Below are 18,956 nucleotides of genomic sequence, written 5' to 3'. Positions count from 1 at the left end.
GCGGCGCTTCCTGGTGCGGCGGGGCGGCGCGGCGGGGGCATGGCGCTGGTCACCGTGCGGCGGGCGGCGGGTTCCCCCGGGGGACCGGCGGTAAGTGCTGGACGGGCCCGGGGACCGGGCGACGGGAAGGGGATGGGGCAGGGCCGGCCAGGGAGACGGGGACGGGGCTGCCGGCGGCGGCGGGGGCGGGCGGGAGGTCCCGGTTTGCCCGGACGATCCGGTAGGAAGCTCAGCGGTTGCTCCCGGAGGCTCCCGGCGGGGGAGAACCGGACTTGTCCCGGCGGCTCCCAGCGCGGAGCCCGGGCGGGGTTGGAGGGGGGGGGGGGCGGGGAAAGGCTGCCCCGGTCGCTGCCGGTGCAGGGTACGGGCTGCTCCGGTCGTTCCCGGTGGGAGGCTTATCCCGGTCGCTGCCGGTGGGAGGTTACTGGGAGCCCAGTTGCTCCCAGCACACTTTGGGGGCTCCTCTGCTCCCGGCTGGGGGCTGTCCAGTTGCTGGGGGGGGGGGGGGGGGGAGAGGAATGGGGTGTGGCGGGGGGGGGGGGGGGGGGGGGGGGGACGGTTGTCCTCACTTGCTCCCAGTCTGGCTAAGTCTGTCCCAGTGGCTCCCAGTACATTCGCTGTCCCAGTAGCTCCCAGTGCCGCTGCGGCCCCCCCCCCCCCCCCCCCCCCCCCTCCTGTAACCACTGGGCCTTATCGGGGCGCACAGCTCTGAGCCCCCCTGTGAGTTCTTCCTCCCAGCTTGGCGGGGGGGACACGGGGAAAGGATCCCCCCTGGCATCCCATGGCCTATCCCTAGGGATCAACCCTCCCCGTGGGACCCCTGCCAGGGCCCCCACGCTCCCCCCACCGAGCCCTCCCAGCGCCCCCTGCTGCTGGGGGGGGGGTGTGGGGGGGGGGGGGGGGGGGGGTGAGTTTGGCAGCGTGTCACTGTCCCACGCTGCCAGGCGGGATGTGCCGGGGGTGCTTGCCGGCCCCCCCCCCCCCCCAGGCATAGTCCGTACCCCGGGTCATGCTCTCCCGGGGGCACTGCCCCCCCCCTCTCCCATGCTTTGCAGGAGGAAGATGCGCCCAAGCGTGGCCGGCTGCAGCGACGGTGAGAAGGGGGTCCAAAGCCACGGGATGGGGGACACGGGGCACTGTGGGGGACACAGGACACAGCTATCCCCTGAGGAGCATTTCCTTCCCCCCCCCTCCCCCCCCCGTGGTGTCCCCCCCGCCTTTGGGGAACCCTTTCGGGGTACCCCAGCCACAAAGACTGGGTCCTGCTGCGGGCTGGGCCCCACGTCCCGCTCAGGGCCATCTTGTCGTGTGTGTGTCCCCCCCCCCAGGCAGAGCTTTGTCATGGTCAAGGGGGCCGCCCTGCTGCTCCCTGCGGAGGAGCCGCTCGAGGCCGAGCCCCCCCCGGCTGCACCCCCCGGCCAGGCCCCAGGGCAGCAGGAACAGCACCTGCAACTCATGATGCAGCTGCTGCGGCCACAGGACGCCATCCGGCTGGTAGGGCACGGCCACCCCCGGGGACAGGGATGGGATGGGATGGGATGGGATGGTGACAGGGATGGAATGGGATGGGATGGGGATGATGACGTGGACAGTGATAGGATGAAGATGGTGACGGGGATGGAATGGGAATGGTGACAGTGATGGGGATGGGATGAGGATGGTGACGGGGATGGGGTGGGAATGGTGACTGTGACAGTGATGGGATGAGGATGGTGACGGGGATGGGATGAGGATGGTTACAGGGATGGGATGAGGATGGTGACGGGGATGGGATGGGAATGGTGATGGGGATGGGATGAGGATGGTGACGGGGATGGGATGGGAATGGTGACGGTGACAGTGATGGGATGGGGATGGTGACAGGGATGGGAAGGGAATGGTGACCAGGACAGGGACGGTGATAGTGATGGGATGAGGATGAGATAGGGACAGTGAAAGAGATGGAATGGGAAAGGGTTGGGGACAGGATGGGGATGGGGACAGAGGTGAGAAAAGGATGGGGATGGGAAAGGGATGGGGATGGGGACCGGGTAGGGATGGGATGGGGACAGGGGTGGGGACAGGGATGGGGACGGGATGAGACAGGTTTGAATTGGGATGGGACAGAACGGGGATGAGGACAGGAACAGTATGGGAATGGGGTATGGATGGGGACAGGATGAGGATAGGCACAGGGATGGAGACAGGAAGGATATGGAAATGGGATAGGATGGGATGGGATGAGGACAGGACGGGACGGGAATGGGATGGGATGGGGACAGAATGGGATGGGATAGGGATGAAATGGAATGGGATAGGGATGAAACGGGATGGGATAGGGGTGGGATATGGCCCAGCCTGCCCCCCCCGCCCAGTGTTCTTGATGCTCCTCCCTGGGCACTGGGGGCACTGAGGGGGGCAGATCCCACAGTGCTGCCCCCGGGGGTACAGGAGACACCCCTCATGACCCCCTGCACCCCAGGCAGTGCGGCTGGAGTCGGCACGGCCGCGGCGGGTGCGGTACCTGCTGGTGGTGCGGCCCGAGGAGGGGGGAGCCGAGGGGGAGACGGCGCTGCTGGGTGTGGATTTCGCCCACGAGGGGTGAGTGGGGTGCAGGGAGGGGGGAAAAGGGGGGGAAGCCGCAACCCCTGACCTCTGCCCACCCCAGGGCCACCCGCTGCACCCTGGGCATGGTGCTGCCCCTCTGGAGTGACACCCAGGTCTTCCTCGATGGCGATGGGTAAGGAGTAGGGGGGGTTCTTCTGGGAAAGGGAGGGGCTTATGAGGGTGGGATTGGGTGGGGCCTGTGGGGAGGGGCAGGGCTGAGGTGCCCACCCCAACCTACGTGTCTCCCTGTGACACCCAGGGGGTTCAGCGTGACATCAGGGGGGCAGACCCGCATCTTCAAGCCCATCTCTGTGCAGACCATGTGGTGAGCGAGCCCCGGCTGTGTCCGTGGGTGTGGGGGGATGTGGGCACCAATGTTGGCATGAGGGATGTGGGTACCACCACGTTTATGGGGGATGTGGGCTCCAGTGTGGGCACACAGAATGTGGGAACTGCCATGGGCATGGGGGACATGGGCACCACCATGAACACAGGGGATGTGGGTACCACCATGGCTTTGGGGAACATGGGCACCACCATGGGCACAGGGGACATGGGCACCATCATGGCCATGGGGGATGTGGGCACCACTATGGGCACAAGAGAAATGGGAACCACCATGGGCACAGGTGATGTGGGTGCCACCACATCCATGAAGGATGTGGTTACTACCTTGAGCACGGGGGGAGTGGGCACCATCATGGGCATGGGAGAAGTGGGCAAGAGATGTAAGCACCACCATGGGCACAGGGGATGTGAGTACCATCAGGGGCAAGGGGGGTATGGGCATCACCATGGGCACGACGCATGTGGGTACCACCACAGCCATGGGGGACATGGGCACCATCATGGGCATGGGGGATCTGGCCACCATCACAGCCATGGGTTTGTGGGCACCACCATGGGCATGAAGGATGTGGGTACCACCACAGCCGTGGAGGGTGTGGTTACCGCCCTGGACATGGGGGAAGTGGGGACCATCATGGGCATGGGAGAAGTGGGTACCACTTTGGGCTCAAGAGATGTGGGCACCACCATGGGCACAGGGGACATGGGCACCACCATGGCCATGGGGGATGTGGGCATCACCCTGGGCATGGGGGAAGTGGGCACCATCATGGGCATGGGAGAAGTGGGTACCACGATGGGCTCAAGAGATGTGGGCACCACCATGGGCACAGGGGACATGGGCACCACCATGGCCATGGGGGATATGGGTGTCACCATGGGCATGGGGGAAGTGGGTACCACGATGGGCACAAGAGATGTGGGCACCACCATGGGCACAGGGGACATGGGCACCACCATGGCCATGGGGGATATGGGTGTCACCATGGGCATGGGGGAAGTGGGTACCACGATGGGCACAAGAGATGTGGGCACCACCATGAGCATGGGGGACATGGGCACTTCTGTGGGCACGGGTGATGTGGGCACCATCGTGGGCAGGGTTCAGGTGGGCACCACCATGGGCACAGCCAGGACATGGACACGTGGGCACCACCAGGAGCACCTGGGCACGGTCAGGGGGAATGGGGACGTGGGGGGGAGTTTGGGCCACCCAACGGGCTCTAGATGCTCTGGAGAGGGGAGGTGGCACCCACACGGTGACGGGTCCCAAACCGGGGGTGGAGGGGTTGGGGGGAGGGGGGGTGGTGGTGACACCCTCCCCGCGGTGGCGGGCAGGAGCGCGGGGCGGTGGTGGCAGGTGTGTGCGCGGCAGGGCCGTGCTGCAGGAGCTGCACCGGGCCTGCGAGGAGGCCTCCCGCGGCGGGCACATCCCCGGGGGCCCGGCGCTGGCCTGGGCCGGCGGCTACGCGGCGGCGGTGGCCTCGGAGCAGAGCTGCCTCAACGAGTGGCTGGCCATGGCCGACCTGGAGTCCGTGCGCCCCACCTCCCCCGCGCCCCTCGGGTAAGCCCCGCCCACCGGCCCGCTGGCCAATCAGCACTGCTCCCGGGGATGGGCGGGGCTTTTAAGGGGGTGGAGAAATTGGGTGGGGCTGTGAGGGCGGGGCCTGGGTTCAGGGGGTGGGTGATGGAGTGGGCGGGGCTTAAAGGAACTGGGCGGAGCTTCCACGTTGTGATGGGCTGTGGGGAGGCGGGGCTTGTGCTTGGGGGTGGGGCTTGGGAGCAGAGGAGGCGGGGTCTGGGTTCAGGGTGTGGCTAATGGAGTGAGGGGGTTAAGGGGCGGGGCTTAAAGGAACCGGGCGGAGCTTCCACTTTAATGGGGGTCAATGGGAGGCGGGGCTTGCCCTTGGGGGCGGAGCTAAAGGGAACTGGTTGGAGCTTCCCTCTTGGGGAGGGTCAATAGGAGGCGGGGCTTGTGCTTGGGGGTGGGGCTTAAAGGAACCAGGCGGAGCTTCCACCTTCATGAGGGTCAATGGGAGGAGGGGCTTGCCCTTGGGGGCGGGGCTTTGGAGCAGAGGAGGCGGGGTCTGGACAGGGTGTGGCCTGGGTGGGGTGGGTGACGCGGTGACGCCTGTGCCAGGCCGGCGGTGCCAGAGCTGTCGGAGCAGTCGGTGCGGGTGCTGCTGCGGGAGGTGATGACCACCGCCGACCTGGAGAACGTCACCTCCAAGGAGGTGGGTGCCACCAAACTGGGGGTGGTCCTGGCGGGCCGAGGACCTGGCTCGCAGGTAGGAGCAGGCAGGGGGACAGGCAGGGGGCCATCCCTCACCCTACCGCCGTGCCCAGGTACGAGAAGAGCTGGAGCGACGCACGGGGCACAGCTTGGCCCAGCACAAGGACTTCATCGACAACGAGATGCTGCTGGTGCTGGCGCAGATGGACCGGCCCTCCCACGTCTTCCCACACCTCTACCTGGTGGGCAGCGGGGTGGGCAGGGTGGGCAAGGGGGGCAGGGGTGTCCCCACCCCTCACCAGTGCCACCACACAGGGCTCCGAGTGGAACGCGGCCAACCTGGAGGAGCTGCAGCAGAACCGGTGAGCGTGGAGCAGCACAGCATCATCTGGAGTGGCACAGCGGGGTGGCATGGGGTCATCCAGAGTGTGATGGTGGGGCGGACACAGGACCATCATGGGGTGTCATGGTGCGGTGGCACAGGGTCATCTGGGGTGTCATGGTGGGGTGGGCATAGGGCCATCATGGGCTGGCACAGGGTGATCTAGGATGTCCTAGTGCGGTAGGCACAAGGCCACCATGGGATGTCATGGTGGGGTGGCACTAGGTCATCTGGGGTGTCATGGTGGGGTGGGCATAGGGCCATCGTGGGATGGTACGGGGTCATTTGGGGTGTCATGGTGGGGTAGGCACAGAGTCATCATGGAGTGTCGTGGTGGTGCAGGTATGAGGTTATCATGACATGGCCCGCTGGGGTGCGTATGGTGTCATCAGGTGACACTGATGGGGTGGGCATGGGGTCATTGCAAGAGACTCCACAGGGGGGGCATGGGGTCATCATGGGAAACCCATTGAGCTGGGCTCGGGGGGGTCTTTGTAGGGCACCCACCAAGGTGGGCATGGAGTCATCATGGGACACTTAGCAGGGTGGGTGCAGCAGGGCTGTGGCCCCGTGGTGGGGTGGGCCTGGGGGACTGTGGGGCACCCTATGGAGCACGGGCAGAGCCCTAACCTTGAGTGCTGGCCGTGCCCCCCGCCCACGGCACCACAGGGTCACCCACATCCTGAACGTGGCACGGGAGATTGACAACTTCTTCCCGGCGCTGTTCACCTACATGAACGTGCGGGTGTACGACGAAGAGACGGCCCAGCTCCTGCCCCACTGGAACGACACCTTCCTCTTCCTCTCCCGTGTGCGGTCAGTGGGGCCAGGGCAGCCCTGGGACACAGCGGGGGGCTATCGGAGTAGGACACGATGGGGGCACAGGGTATGGGGAGCGTGGAGGGGCTGGAGCCAGGGGCAGGCTGGGGCGGGGGGTGGTACCTGGGATGCTGGGGGACATCGGGGTACTGGGAGCCCTGGGGACACTGGGAGGGAGCGCTGGGAGCTGGGGAGCGGTGGGGCATTGGGTCCCTGTGGACACTGGGAGACCTGGGGACCAGGGAGCCCTGGGTTGTGGGGTCACTGGGGACATGGAGAGCCTCGGGGCACAGGGTCCTTGGGGACAAAGGGAACACTGGGGACAGGGGGGCCCTGGGGCACTGGTACACTGGGGACAGTGGTAGCACTGGGGACGGGGGAACCATAGGGCACTGGGTCCCTGGGGGCACGGGGAGTCCTGGGGACATAGGGAACCCTGGGGCATGGGGTCTTTGGGGATATGGGGAGCCCCGGGGCACGGGGAGGCCTGGGGACATGGGAGCCCTGGGGCACTGATACCCTGGGGACAGCATCCCTGGGGACACAGGGAGCCCTGTGGACATGGGGAGCCCTGGGGCATGGGGAGCACTGGGGCAGGGGTTCCCTGGGGACACCGGGATGGCTGGGGATGGGGTGGGGGAGCTCGGTGGCAGCCGGGTAGGTGCCACAGGGCCGTCGGGGGCCGGGCGCTGGTGCACTGCCGGATGGGGCTGAGCCGCTCGGCGGCCACGGTGCTGGCCTACGCCATGAAGGAGTTCGGGTGGTCCCTGGAGCGGGCGCTGCGGCACGTGCGCCACTGCCGCCCCGGAGTCCTGCCCAACCCCGGCTTCATGCGCCAGCTCGACTTCTACCAGGGCATCCTGCACGCCAGGTGGGCGGGGCGAGGGGGTGGGACACGCCCCCCCCCGGGTGGGCGGGGCCTGATGTGACCAAACCTCTTGGGCAGGGTCTGCTTGGACCGGGACCTGGTGGGTGGGGTCTGTCATGGCCACGCCCCCAGTGTGGTGGGTGGGACCTCCCATGGCCATACCCTGGAGGGTGTGGTGGGCAGGGTCTTTCACGGCCACACCCCCAGTGTGGTGGGTGGGACTTTCCATGGCCACGCCCTGTAGAGTGTGGTGGGTGGGATCTTTCATGGCCACACCCCTCGGGTGTGGTAGGCGGGGTCTGTCATGGCCACGCCCTGTAGGGTGTGGTAGATGGGATCTTTCATGGCCACACCCCCAGTGTGGTGGGTGGGACCTTCCATGGCCACGCCCTGTAGGGTATGGTGGGTGGGATCTTTCATAGCCACGCCCCTCGGGTGTGGTGGGCGGGGTCTGTCATGGCCACACCCTCTAGGGTATGGTGGGTGGGGTCTTTCATGGCCACGCCCCAACGAACAGGGTGGGGCTTTGGTGGTGCCAGTGCCCCACCCTCTGATGTCATGGCCGTGGAGGCGGAGCCTGTGGGTGCCCCACCCTGACTCAGAAGGGGCGTGGCCCTCCACGGGGGGTGGGGCGGCGGGGGCGTGGCCAGCGGCTGATGGTGGATGTGTGGCAGCCGGCACAGCAGACTGTGGGAGCCCAAGGCCAGCGAGGGGGCGGCCCAGCCCGAGGAGCGCCCCGAGGCCACCCCGGGGGAGGAGGGTGGCCTGTCCCCGTTGTCCCCGCAGTCCCCGGGGGAGGCGAGCGGGCCGGGGCTGCTGGGGGCTTCCCGACGCCCCCGCATCTCCCTCTGCGCCGTCATGCGGAGCATCAGCCAGCTGGAGTCTCCCGAGCCCCCCGAGATGCTGGGGGAGCCCTTCGACCAGGAGGTGAGTGGAGGGTGGGGCTGGGGGGGGGCGGGGCTACAGCCCTGGCTGACACACACACACACACACACCCCCCCCCGTTCCCCCTGTTTGGTGTCGTCCCCCCCTCCAGGTGTTGGTGGCCACGGAGGAGCCAGTGGTTGCCCCCCCGGCGCCCCGTCCCTCCTCCCGGCCCCGCCGCGTGGTGCGCCAGGCCAGCCTGGATGGAGGCCCCGCCCCCGCCTGTGACCACGCCCCTGAAGACGGCCAAGCCCCGCCCACCGCTGGTGACCCCGCCCCTTCATCAACTACTGACCCCGCCCCTCCCGCTGACCCCACCCCTCGCCTCCCCCCCACCCCGCCCCCTGCCCTCTAACACGGGAGGGGGGGGGGGGGGAGGGAGTTATGGGGCAGAGCAGCACCCCCACCGCCAGCACTATGGGGAAGGGGCGGGGCCTAGGCCTGCCGGGGGCGTGGCCAGGGAGCCACCACGCCCTTCCCACACACTGTCTGCACTGCGGGGGGGGGTGGAGGTGGCCCTGCCTCATCTTCCCCCCCCCCCCCCCCCCCGCTGCCACCCCCCTCACCGCGCCCACACTGACAATAAAGAGTGAAAACGGCTGCCCCTGGCGTGGGTCCTGCCCGGGGCGGGGTGGAAGGGGACGAGCGTGGGGTTCTCCCGTGAGGCCCTGCCCGGCTGGGGACAGCGGGCGGCGCTGCGCCTGCCGTCAGTAGGGGCCAGAGTGAACGCGCGGCCTGCACGAAGCCGCCCCGCCATCTTGTGCGAGAGCGGGGGTGCGCATGCGCCGTGGGGCGCGGAGGAGGGAGAACTACAGCCCCCAGCGTCCTTTGCGCGGCGGCGGGGATCTGCGCAGGCGCCCCGGGTCTGCGCATGCGTGCGGGCTCGCCTTCCTGGTTGCTATAGGAACCGGGCGCCGGCCTGCCTCAGCCACAGCGGCCTAGGCCGCGGGACCGGGAGTGGAGCAGACCCAGGGACCGGGACCGGAGCAGGCCCGGGGACCGGCGGCGGAGGAGTGAAGTGGAGCAGGGAGGCGGCAGCCTGCTGCGGCCTGCTGCGGCGGGAGGAAAGGCAAAGACCAAGCTGCTGGAAGGTGGCACATCGCCACCGGCTGTGAGGGCCTGTGTTGAGGAAAGGCATCCTGACTGGAGCTGCTGTTCCTCCAGGGGGTAAAGCCATCCCAGAGTCTTTCCCCCACCCCACAGTACCCTCCAGGTTGGGACTCGGCACCTTGAGAGCTGCTGGAGTGTGGCCAGAGCCCTCGCTGGCTTGTGGCCCACAAGGAAAGACTTGACTCGAGCAAGAGTTGGGCTGGGCTCTGCCAGCAGCCCAACCTTTGCTCAGCTCCATCAGTCACGTCTTACAGCTGCTGCTGTGCAGGGCGATGGCAGCACAGGAGCTGGGCACGGCAGCAACCTGGGGCTCCATTGAGGTGGAGGTGCCACTTGCCTCTTCAGACCCCTCTTCCCATGGGGGGACATGGGACAGAAGGGAGATACAGGCCATGGGGGGTGTGAGGGGCTGCAACACTGCCATGGGCCATGCAGGGCATCCTGCCTGTGCTTTTGGAGATAAGAGAGACCCTGTTTCTTCTTGAAGCCTCACTTTGTCATGGCTTGGGGTCTTCTTGATCACCACCCACATGCCTTTGGGTGCTCTTTGGGTGGGTTTTGCTACCTCCCACTCCCAACCCTCTTGCCGCCACCTCTAGGAGCCTGGAAACCTCCCTCATTCTCCCCACCACCAGCCTGGGTCCTGGCCTCCAGAGCACCGGGTCCTGGCAGTTTTGGTGACAGATGCTGCCAGACAGGCCAGGAGGACATCATCAGTGCCCAGTGGCTCTGCAGGACACCCTGCTGGCACCTGCCTCAGGGCAAAGGAATTTTGGCCATGGTGTTGGCAGCCACCGGGTACAGGGGGACCATGGCACAAAGCTGGACCCAGGGGGCTGTTAGGGCAGAGAAAGTGGGGTAAGACCCCCTTCGGGGACCCCCCACCAACTGCCTCCCTTCTCCTGGCTCCAGGGTCTTGCTGGGCATGATGCTGGGCTGGCTGGGAGCGGGGTGCTTTCCCTCTTGGGGGGGGAAGATGTTCAAGGGCCCAAAGCTTCTCCAGCGGGACAAGATCCGGCTGAAGAAGGTGACCTGGAGGGCTCTGGACCTGCAGCGTGAGTGGACCCAGTGCTGCAGGTGGCCCCCCAACCCCATCCTGCCTGCCCCCCTCCCAGGATATGGCCTGTGTTACTGCCGGCTCTGGCTCTCCACTGCTCGATTGCAGGCTTGAGATATAACCGAATCATTTTATTGATGAAGCAACAAACCGCTGGAGAGCTAATAAATTCAGTAATCAATAACCTAAATAATTAACAGACGCATCCTACTAATAATTTATGATTAAATGATTCTGCACGCAGCAAAGCTACTAATTACGGCTCTTAATCTTACGAATCCCGCAGGACTGCTGCTGAATGACGGCTCTATCCCTCTTCCCTCCCCACTGTTTTGGCGGGGGGGGAAGGGAGTCCCGATGGCCTGGGGGGTGACTGTGCCCACCAGACTTGGCTCTGCAGGTCGACGGCACTACAATCTGCAATCATCTGCACCCCTAATATCAGGGGGTGACCTTTACCTGATTTTATACCTTATTCTTCACTTTTTTTTTCCATTTCTGGGCCCCTTTTTGCTAACTTTCCACCTTCCTTTCTCCACCCAAACAGCCTGCTCCTAATTTTTTGTTCCACAGGTCCCAGTTTTGTTTCACCCATACCCACATTCGATGTTTTCGCTCTTACTACCCAGGAAACTGCCATGGTTTCAGTCGGGATGGAGTTAACTTCCTTGCTAGCAGCTGGTGTCGTGCTATATTTTGGGTTTGGGATGGGAATAGTGTGATGTTTTTGGTTGTTGCTGAGCGCTCAAGGCCTTTTCTGCTCCCGCCAGTGAGCAGGCTGGGGGGGGAACAAGAAGTTGGGAGGGGACACGGCCAGGACAGCTGACCCTTACTGACCAAAGGGATATTCCATGCCATGGGAACGTCACGCTCGGTATATAAAGCTGGGGGAAAGAAGAAGGAAGGGGAGGACATTGGGAACGATGGTGTTTGTCTTCCCAAGTCACCTTTAGGCCTGATGGAGCCTGGCTTTCCTGGGGATGGCTGAGCACCCACCTGCGATGGGAAGCAGGGAACGAATTCCTTGTTTTGCTTTGCTTGTGCACGCAGCTTTTGCTCTACCGATTGAACTGTCTTTATCTCAACCCACGACTTTTTCCTCGCTTTTATTCTTCTGATTCCCTCCCTCATCGCAACTCAGGGCGGGGGGGGGGAGCGAGCGAGGGGCTGCGTGGTCCCGGTTGCCGGCTGGGATTAAACCACAACGGTCCTTTTTTTTTTTTTTTTGCACCCAACGTGGGGCTCGAAGGGTTCGACATAATGACAGGTTTGATTGGAACGAATTTATAGCTGTTATTGCTGTTCGGTTATTAATTGTGCTTGCCACGGGGTTTGCTCGCCTTAGTGTAAATTAGAGCCTAGCGCTCGTTAGTGGCTGCTTCTTGCTTTCGCTGCTTATCGTCTCGCCCTGCTGTGCCCGGGAAGGTTTTGATAAGAGCAATGGCGATGGGCTTGGGCTGGCAGACGGCCAGGGTGGCTCTTTGTGCTGCTGTATTGGACAGGCTGGAACTTCGGCGTGAACTCAAGCCGAAAACAACTCTACAAACAGCTACGGTCAGCTTTAGATGGGATTCCTGGTGTGGTTACCCAGGAATGTGGCCATCAGGGCAAGGGAGGGGATTGTGTACCTTTGGTGAGACCCCCCCCCCCGCGGTGCTGCCTCCAGCTCTGGGGCCACCAACATCAGAAGGACATGGAGCTGTTGGAGTGGGGCCAGAGGAGGCCACGGAGATGCTGGGAGGGCTGGAGCCCCTCTGCTGGGAGGACAGGCTGAGAGAGTTGGGGGGGTTCAGCCTGGAGAAGAGAAGGCTCCGGGGAGACCTTCGAGCCCCTTCCAGTCCCTCAAGGGGCTCCAGGAAAGCTGGGGATGGACTCTTGATGAGGGAGGGGAGCCATAGGAGCGGGGGGAAGGGTTTGACACTGAAAGAGGGGAGATTGAGCTGAGATGTGGGGAAGAACTTCTTTGCTGTGAGGGTGGTGAGAGCCTGGCCCAGGTTGCCCAGAGAAGCTGTGGCTGCCCCATCCCTGGAGGGGTTCAAGGCCAGGTTGGAGGGGGCTTGGAGCAACCTGGTCTGGTGGGAGGTGTCCCCCCACCATGGAGCTGGATGATCTTGAAGGTCCCTTCCAACCCAAACCCTTCTGTGACTCTACGAATGGGGGCGCTCATCCCTCTTCCCTTCTCCCCACAGACATGGAGGAGAAATCCCACCTGCAACTTTGTGATGCTGGAGACTGATCTAGAGGTGAGCCCCCGCAGCCCCCCAGTCCCCGACAGGACTGCAGCTCCCAGTACAGCCCCCACCCAGAACAACCGGCCATGGCACGCTCCAGCCAAGCCCCTGCCAGCCTGGAGACACCTTTGTCCCCAGCTCTCCAGCCCTGCTGGCCATCACATCCCCTGTCCCTCCCTTGTGTAACCCCTGGGTATGGGCAGCCATGTCAGGGCAGGGGCTGGTGGCACTGCCTGCTCTGTGCCACCCTTGTGGGCACCCAGATGGCCACCAACTCATGTCATGGCTCCTCTTTGATTTTTCTCCAGGTGCGGAAAATGGAGAAGGAACCAGCAGCGTTGTCCTCTCAGGTACCACCGCCGTGTCTACCCCTGTGCTCTCTGTCCCCTCTCCCAGCTTGACCAGTCCCACTGGTGTTACTGGGAGTCCTGGCAGCACCGGCTTCTGGATCAGGGCTCACCAGCATCTCTCACCCTTTCTGTGCCTGGCAGGGGGTATCCGGTGGCCAGCAGGGTCTGGTAGCCGGCCCACGCTGCCCACGTGGCCATGATCCAGCCCCCCCTCCACCAGCTGCATCCCAACTCCGGTGAGGATTTCACGGACACCCTGGACCTGCTCAGCGGTGAGTGGCGTTGGGGACAATAACCCGTGGCCCCTCTCCTGTCCCCTCACCCTGCCATGGGGCGCATGTCACCTCTCGTGTCCCCTCGCTGTGGGGCAGAGCTCTGCTGCTCTCCTGTCCTTCCCCAACCCCTCACTTCTGGGGGGCGCACCCCAACCCGGGGACCCCGTCGTTTTCCCACCTTCCCAGTGGTGAAGACCAGTCCCCCCAGTTGGCATGGGGAGGGGGTGCACGTGTCGGGGGGTGTGACAGTGCCCAGGGTGATGGGAACAGCCGTGCTAGGGGCGGGGGGGATCTGTGGGGCAGATGGCACTGCGGGGTGCCCCCAGACCTGGCATTAAACTCTCTGTGACCAGACAACCCACCTGGCTCTCTCTGAGGTGGGGTACAGACCCCTGCCCTCCCCCCAGGGCCCTACAGAGTGGCTTCACCCGCCCCCCCCCCGGCCCTGGGTGCCCCCCAAGACAGCACAAAGCAGCCCCCCAACCTTCACTCACATCAGCCTTTAATCCGCCCGGTGCCCCCCAGGCTGCGGCACGGCTGCGGACAGGCTTTGGAGGGGGGGGGGACACACACACAGAGTCCACGGGGACCCCCCCTTTTTCCTCCCTCCGGCGTGGGGCACAGCGGCTCAGAGCTCGTACTCGTGCCAGAGGCTGTGGGGCAGAACGGGGGGGGGGGGGGGTCAGTGGACGCCCCCCCCCACACACACACACCCCTGGTTGAGGTTAGTGGGAGGCGGGGGGGTCACCAGGAGGGGGTGCCCGGTGTCACCCACCCCCTTCTCCATCCCGCACCCACCTGTAGGTGACATGGGGGTTGTCCCGGTGCTCCAGGAGGGCGTCGCGGACGGGACCGGGGGGGCTCAGCCCCAGCGCTTGCGCCCGCTCCCACCGCTGCAGGCGGGTGATACCTGGGGGGGGGGGGACACACGACACACGGTCAGCGGGGCCGGGGCGAGGCGGGGGGGGACACACACACACACCGGGGGGGGGGGGGGGGTGGCCGAGGGTGGCCGGGGGCTCTCACCGGTGCAGGGTCCGTACTCCCAGGCCAGGTCGAAGCGCCGCAGCATCTCCATGAGGGCTTGGTCCGGGGGGGGCGACGAGGGGGGGTCCTCGGTGGGCGGGGTGGGGGGGACGCGGGGTCGGACCCGGGGATATCCCCTGCCTTTGACCCTGCCCTTGATCCTTCCCGGGGCTCGGCCCGGCCGCCGCCGGAGGGGGAAGGAGTCGGTGATGAGCCGGGGCTGCTCCATGGCCCTGCGGGGGAGAGAGCGGCTGGAGGCGGCGGCGGCCCCGCGGCTACCGGGAACCCGGCGGCATCGGCCCGCCCCTGCCGCTCGCCCGGCGGAAGCGGCGGGGCCGGGCTGGGCTGCGGGGACCGGACGCCGTCACCTTCCCCCGGCTGTCCAAACGCAGTGTCGCCCCCTCGGCTGTCCCCATCTCCCCACGTACTGTCACCCCCCCTCCCCAGCTGTCCCCATCAACCCTGGGCACTGTCACCCCCGTAGTGCTCCCTGTCACCCCACACGCTGTCACCCCCCCGGCTGTCCCCAGGCACTGTCACCCCCCAGCCGACCCCATCACCCTGGCCACTGTCACCCCCCCCCCCCGGCTGTCCCCGTCACTCCCAGGCACTGTCACCCCATTCCAGCTGTCCCCATCAAACCTGGGCACTGTCACCCCCGTAGTGCTCCCTGTCACCCCACACGCTGTCACCCCCCCGGCTGCCCCCATCACCCCCAGGCACTGTCACCCCCCAAGCCATCCCTGTCACCCCACGCACTGTCAGCCCCTGGCTGTCCCCATCTCCCCCCAGCACTGTCACTTTCTGGCTGTCCCCGTCACCCCCAGGCACTGTCACCCCATCCAAGATGCCCCCATCAACCCCAGCCACTGTCACCCCTCGGTTCTCCCTGTCACCCTGGGCACTGTCACCCCCCCGGCTGTCCCCAGGCACTGTCACCCCCCAGCCCTCCCCATCGCCCTGGCCACTGTCACTGCCCAGCTGTCCCCGTCACTCCCAGGCACTGGCACCCCATTCCAGCTGTCCCCATCAACCCTGGGCGCTGTCACCCCCACAGTGCTCCCCGTCATCCCCCCCCACCCCCAAGCTGTCCCCTTCACCCCAGGCATTATCACCCCCGGGCTATCCCCATCACCCTGGGCACTGTCACCCCCCTGACTGTCCCTGTCACCCCAAGAGCCATGACTCGAGCTGTGACTCACACTGTGCAGCCGTCACCCTCTGCCCCACGCACTGCTCTGGCTGTCCCCTCTTCTCGTCCCCCCCCCCGTGAAGCACTGCCGGTGCTGTGCTGTGGTGACACTGTCCGAGGGGGGTGTGTGACACCACAGCAGGTGCCACCGGTGCAGATTTGCCTGAAGTTTTTCAGCCCCCTCCCTTGGGGCGGGGGGGGGGGCCAAGAATAGCTTTGGGGCAGGGCTGCGGTGCCTGTGGTGGCCCAGAGGGACAGGGGTGACTCCCTGGGGACACAGCTGTGTCCCTCTGCGGTGACACCAAGCCACCAGGTGGCTGTAACGGCTAGCCAGGTGCGAGAAGGGAAGACACAACCCTATAGCAGCCATCAGAGAGTCCACACTTTTTTTTTGCTTTGGCTTTGGGGTTTTTTTTTTGGGGGGGGGTTGTTTTTTTTTTTTTTTTTTGGTCTTCCTTGCCCCGGGGAGGGGGGGGTGACAAAGGGGTGGCCTCAGGGTCCGGCCCTCCCCAGGCCGGGGTTGTGCAAGATGAAGTGGCACAGCCCCGGTAGCCGCTGGTGGCCCAGCTCCTCGTGCAGCCTCTGCATGGGTCGGTTGCCCGTGGCCGTGTGCCCGAAAGCGGGAAAGCCACGGGCGTGCGCCCGCCGAGCGGCTAACGTCAAAACCGCCCGCATGTGGCCGTGCCGCCGCTGGCCGGGCAAGGTATAGCCGTGCGTCCCCGTGCCGAAATGATCGGTGAGGGTCCAGCTGAGGGGGTCCCCCTCCCCGTCCTGCAGGCAGAGGTGGGGGTATCGCCCCAGCAGCTCCCCCAGGTACCGCCGGCTGCGCCCGTTCCCCCCGTACGTCCACGTCTGGTTCAGCAGGTCCAGGTGCGCCGGGCTCAGCGTGCCCACCCGCACGCCGGGGGCTAGTCTGCGGCGAGGGGGTGGCCGTAATTGGGGAGGGGGTCCCCATGGCAGGTGGGATTTTGGGGGGGGTGGGGTGGGGTAGGCTAGGAAGTTGGGGGACTCACCGGGGCTCGGGCATGGTGCTGGGGTCGGGGTGGAAGTAGGTGTAGTACTCGGAGGCCTCCAGCTCCACCCCCTTGGTGGCCGCTATGGCTCGTGAAACCGTGGCCACCCCCTCTTGCAGCCCTGGGGACAGTGATGTCAGGGGGGGGCCCCCCCACGCCCCCCCTCTCCCCTTCCCCCCCTTTCTAACCCCAGCATGGCAGCTGGGCCCTCCCCAGGGGCTCCCCACAACCCCAGTCTCTATCCCCAGTAGCCCCAGTGCTCCCAGCACCCCCGTTCCTGCCCCCAATTGCCCCCAACCCGCCCTCCCACCCCCCATCCAACCACAACGCTCCCCAGTGGCCCCCACTAGCCCCATCCAGGCCCCCAGTGCCCCCCCAGCAGCCCACAATGCTCCCCAGTGACCCCCAGGATCCTGCCCCCAGTGCCCCCACTAACCCCATCCGGGTCCCCAGTGCCCCCCCCCCCCAGCACCCCCAAGTCCACCCACAACACTCCCCAGTGGCCCCCAGTGCCCCCACTAACACCATACCCTCCCCCAGTGCCCGCCCCCAGCACCCCAAAGTCCAACCACAACGCTCCCCAGTGCCCCCCAGCACCCCAAATTCCTGCCCTCCCTGCTCCCAAGCACCCCAAATTCTTGCCCCCAGTGCCCCCCAGCACCCCAAATTCCTGCCCTCCCTGCTTCCAAGCACCCCAAATTCCTGCCCCCAGTACTTCCCAGTGCCTCCAGTTCCTTTCCTCCGTATCCCAAGTCATGCCCCCAATGCTCCCCAGTGCCCCCAGCACCCAAATTCCTACCCCCAGTCCCCCCAGCACCCAAATTCCTACCCCCAGTGCCCCCCAGCACCCCAAATTCCTGCCCCCAGTACTTCCCAGTGCCTCCAGTTCCTTTCCCCAGTATCCTGTCATGACCCCAATGCTCCCCAGTGCCCCCAGCACCCAAATTCCTACCCCCAGTCCCCCCCAGCACCCAAATTCCTACCCCCAGTGCCCCCCAGCACCCCAAATTCCTGCCCCCAGTACTTCCCAGTGCCTCCAGTTCCTTTGCCCTGTATCCCAAGTCATGCCCCCAATGCTCCCCAGTGCCCCCAGCACCCAAATTCCTACCCCCAGTGCCCCCCAGCACCCCAAATTCCTGCCCCCAGTACCTCCACTTCCTTACCCCAGTATCCCCAACGGCTCTCCCCAGCGCCCCACGCTCCCAGTGCCCCCCACCACGGGGGATTCCCACCCACAAGCATGTGCTCCCAGTGCCCCCCCACACCCTCTCCGATGTCCCCTGGGCCCCCCCCGTCCCCCGTCCCCCCCCGGGGCCACCGAAGATGTGGAAGGCTGTGTCCCAGCGCAGGCAGCCGGGGGTCTCCAGCAGGGCCCGGTAGGCACCCACGTCCCGGTAGAAGGCGGCGTTCATGTTCCTGTAGCAGTCATCCACCGGCATCTGCGGGGCACCCATGGGTGCCCTCAGCCCACCAGGCTCACCCTGATCACCCCCTTGTGTGTGTGTGTGTGTGTGTGTGTCCCCCACCCCACCCCAGTCCCCCCACCTCTCCGCTGGGCCGGGCCAGCACAGCCCCAAAGTGGGGCCAGGCGTCCACCACCACTTCCAGCTCCCCCGGGTTCCCCCGGTTGATGTTCAGCACGGCCCCGTAGACCTGCCGGGAAAAGGGGTCAGACATCGAGGGGGACGGGGAGGCGGATTTGGGGGTCCCCGGGGCTCCCCCCCCCCCAAAACCAGCACCCTGCCCTCCCCAAACATGGCGCCCCCGCCCCATAGGGCCCGCTGGGGGTGAAGGCGCAGGGGGCGTGGCCTAGAGCTAGGCTGCCCGTAAGTGGGCGTGGCTCAACGGAGTCGGGAGGGGTTAGGCAGGGAGTTTGCGATTGGCTGCGCTGCACTTTGCCTGGGCTGGGATTGGCTGGGACAGAGTCCAACCGGGCTGGGATTGGCGAGTTCGGAGGTGGGTGGTGCCCGGGATCGGCCTGGCCTCGACTTGGGACACCCGGGGCGGGGTGGGGGGGGTGGGGGGGGGGGACGGTGGTAGGAGGGGGACGGGGTGACAGCGGGGTGAGAGTGGGGAGGTGACAGTGGGGTCCCCATCGTGGGAAGGGGCAGGGGTGACACTTGGGGTCAACTGTCACTGCAAGGGACATCGGTGGCAGTGGGGTGCCCACGGCAGCAAGGGGCAGGGGTGACAGTGGGGGTCCCCATCATGGCATGAGAGAGGGGTGACAGTGGGGTCCCCGTCACCGGCAGGGCGAGGGGCAGGCTCCTCCGCAGGACCCCCTCCAGGCGCTGCAGCTGGGCCGGGCAGGTCAGGATCTGCATGGTCCTGCTGAGAGACCCCCACAGTGACAGGGGGACAGGACCCCCCCCCGGTGGGGACACCATCCCTGTCCCCATCCCTATCCCCAATCCCAAGCCCCTCCAGCACTCACGCCACAGCAGTCCTGGGGTCCCGTGGGGCAAGCAGTGACACCAGCAGGTCCCTGCGTCTGGTGGGGGCACCAGCAGGTCCCAGGGCCACCACCAGCCGTCATGGTCCA

General features: G+C 65.9%; 3 protein-coding genes across 3 annotated transcripts; 1 reads left to right on the top strand and 2 right to left on the bottom strand.

The window, feature by feature from the left end:
* Positions 1 to 39: 39 nt before the first annotated feature.
* SSH3 (slingshot protein phosphatase 3) lies at positions 40 to 8,515 on the top strand. The gene is made up of 14 exons (XM_074148699.1): positions 40 to 90; positions 1,056 to 1,093; positions 1,329 to 1,494; positions 2,462 to 2,580; positions 2,648 to 2,719; positions 2,846 to 2,911; positions 4,310 to 4,498; positions 5,075 to 5,168; positions 5,281 to 5,409; positions 5,483 to 5,529; positions 6,219 to 6,365; positions 7,039 to 7,239; positions 7,911 to 8,163; positions 8,273 to 8,515. The coding sequence occupies exons 1-14, from the start codon at positions 40 to 42 to the stop codon at positions 8,513 to 8,515; spliced, it is 1,815 nt and encodes a 604-aa protein (XP_074004800.1).
* A 5,155-nt stretch (positions 8,516 to 13,670) lies between these two features.
* On the bottom strand, positions 13,671 to 15,453 carry POLD4 (DNA polymerase delta 4, accessory subunit). Its single transcript, XM_074149692.1, has 4 exons — positions 15,412 to 15,453; positions 14,210 to 14,442; positions 13,982 to 14,093; positions 13,671 to 13,836 (listed from the first exon to the last, which is right to left on the bottom strand). Exons 2-4 carry the CDS (start codon positions 14,436 to 14,438, stop codon positions 13,812 to 13,814), a joined length of 366 nt encoding a protein of 121 aa, XP_074005793.1. The 5' UTR covers positions 14,439 to 14,442; positions 15,412 to 15,453; the 3' UTR covers positions 13,671 to 13,811.
* A 440-nt stretch (positions 15,454 to 15,893) lies between these two features.
* Positions 15,894 to 18,738, bottom strand: LOC141466166 (glycine N-acyltransferase-like protein 3). The gene is made up of 5 exons (XM_074149935.1): positions 18,661 to 18,738; positions 17,960 to 18,067; positions 17,733 to 17,853; positions 16,415 to 16,535; positions 15,894 to 16,314 (listed from the first exon to the last, which is right to left on the bottom strand). Exons 1-5 carry the CDS (start codon positions 18,736 to 18,738, stop codon positions 15,894 to 15,896), a joined length of 849 nt encoding a protein of 282 aa, XP_074006036.1.
* Between the last annotated feature and the right edge of the window lie 218 nt (positions 18,739 to 18,956).

The sequence above is a fragment of the Numenius arquata genome, chromosome 6 (assembly GCF_964106895.1).
Source record: "Numenius arquata chromosome 6, bNumArq3.hap1.1, whole genome shotgun sequence".
In the NCBI taxonomy this organism is placed as follows: Eukaryota; Metazoa; Chordata; class Aves; order Charadriiformes; family Scolopacidae; genus Numenius; species Numenius arquata.
This window is presented reverse-complemented; position numbering and strand designations above follow the sequence as displayed.

Bases quoted from the DNA above. Each gene is read 5' to 3' on its own strand.
- SSH3 (XM_074148699.1), top strand. From the start codon at position 40: ATGGCGCTGGTCACCGTGCGGCGGGCGGCGGGTTCCCCCGGGGGACCG. The intron at 4,499-5,074 runs GTAAGCCCCGCC...CGCCTGTGCCAG, and splicing joins ACCTCCCCCGCGCCCCTCGG to GCCGGCGGTGCCAGAGCTGT. The intron at 5,169-5,280 runs GTGGGTGCCACC...CGCCGTGCCCAG, and splicing joins AGAACGTCACCTCCAAGGAG to GTACGAGAAGAGCTGGAGCG.
- POLD4 (XM_074149692.1), bottom strand. From the start codon at position 14,438: ATGGAGCAGCCCCGGCTCATCACCGACTCCTTCCCCCTCCGGCGGCGG. The intron at 14,094-14,209 runs GTGAGAGCCCCC...CCCCCCCCCCAG, and splicing joins GGAGTACGGACCCTGCACCG to GTATCACCCGCCTGCAGCGG. The intron at 13,837-13,981 runs GTGGGTGCGGGA...TCTGCCCCACAG, and splicing joins AACCCCCATGTCACCTACAG to CCTCTGGCACGAGTACGAGC.
- LOC141466166 (XM_074149935.1), bottom strand. From the start codon at position 18,738: ATGCAGATCCTGACCTGCCCGGCCCAGCTGCAGCGCCTGGAGGGGGTC. The intron at 16,536-17,732 runs GTGGCCCCGGGG...CACTGTCCCCAG, and splicing joins CACAGCCTTCCACATCTTCG to GGCTGCAAGAGGGGGTGGCC. The intron at 16,315-16,414 runs GTGAGTCCCCCA...CCCTCGCCGCAG, and splicing joins AGCACCATGCCCGAGCCCCG to ACTAGCCCCCGGCGTGCGGG.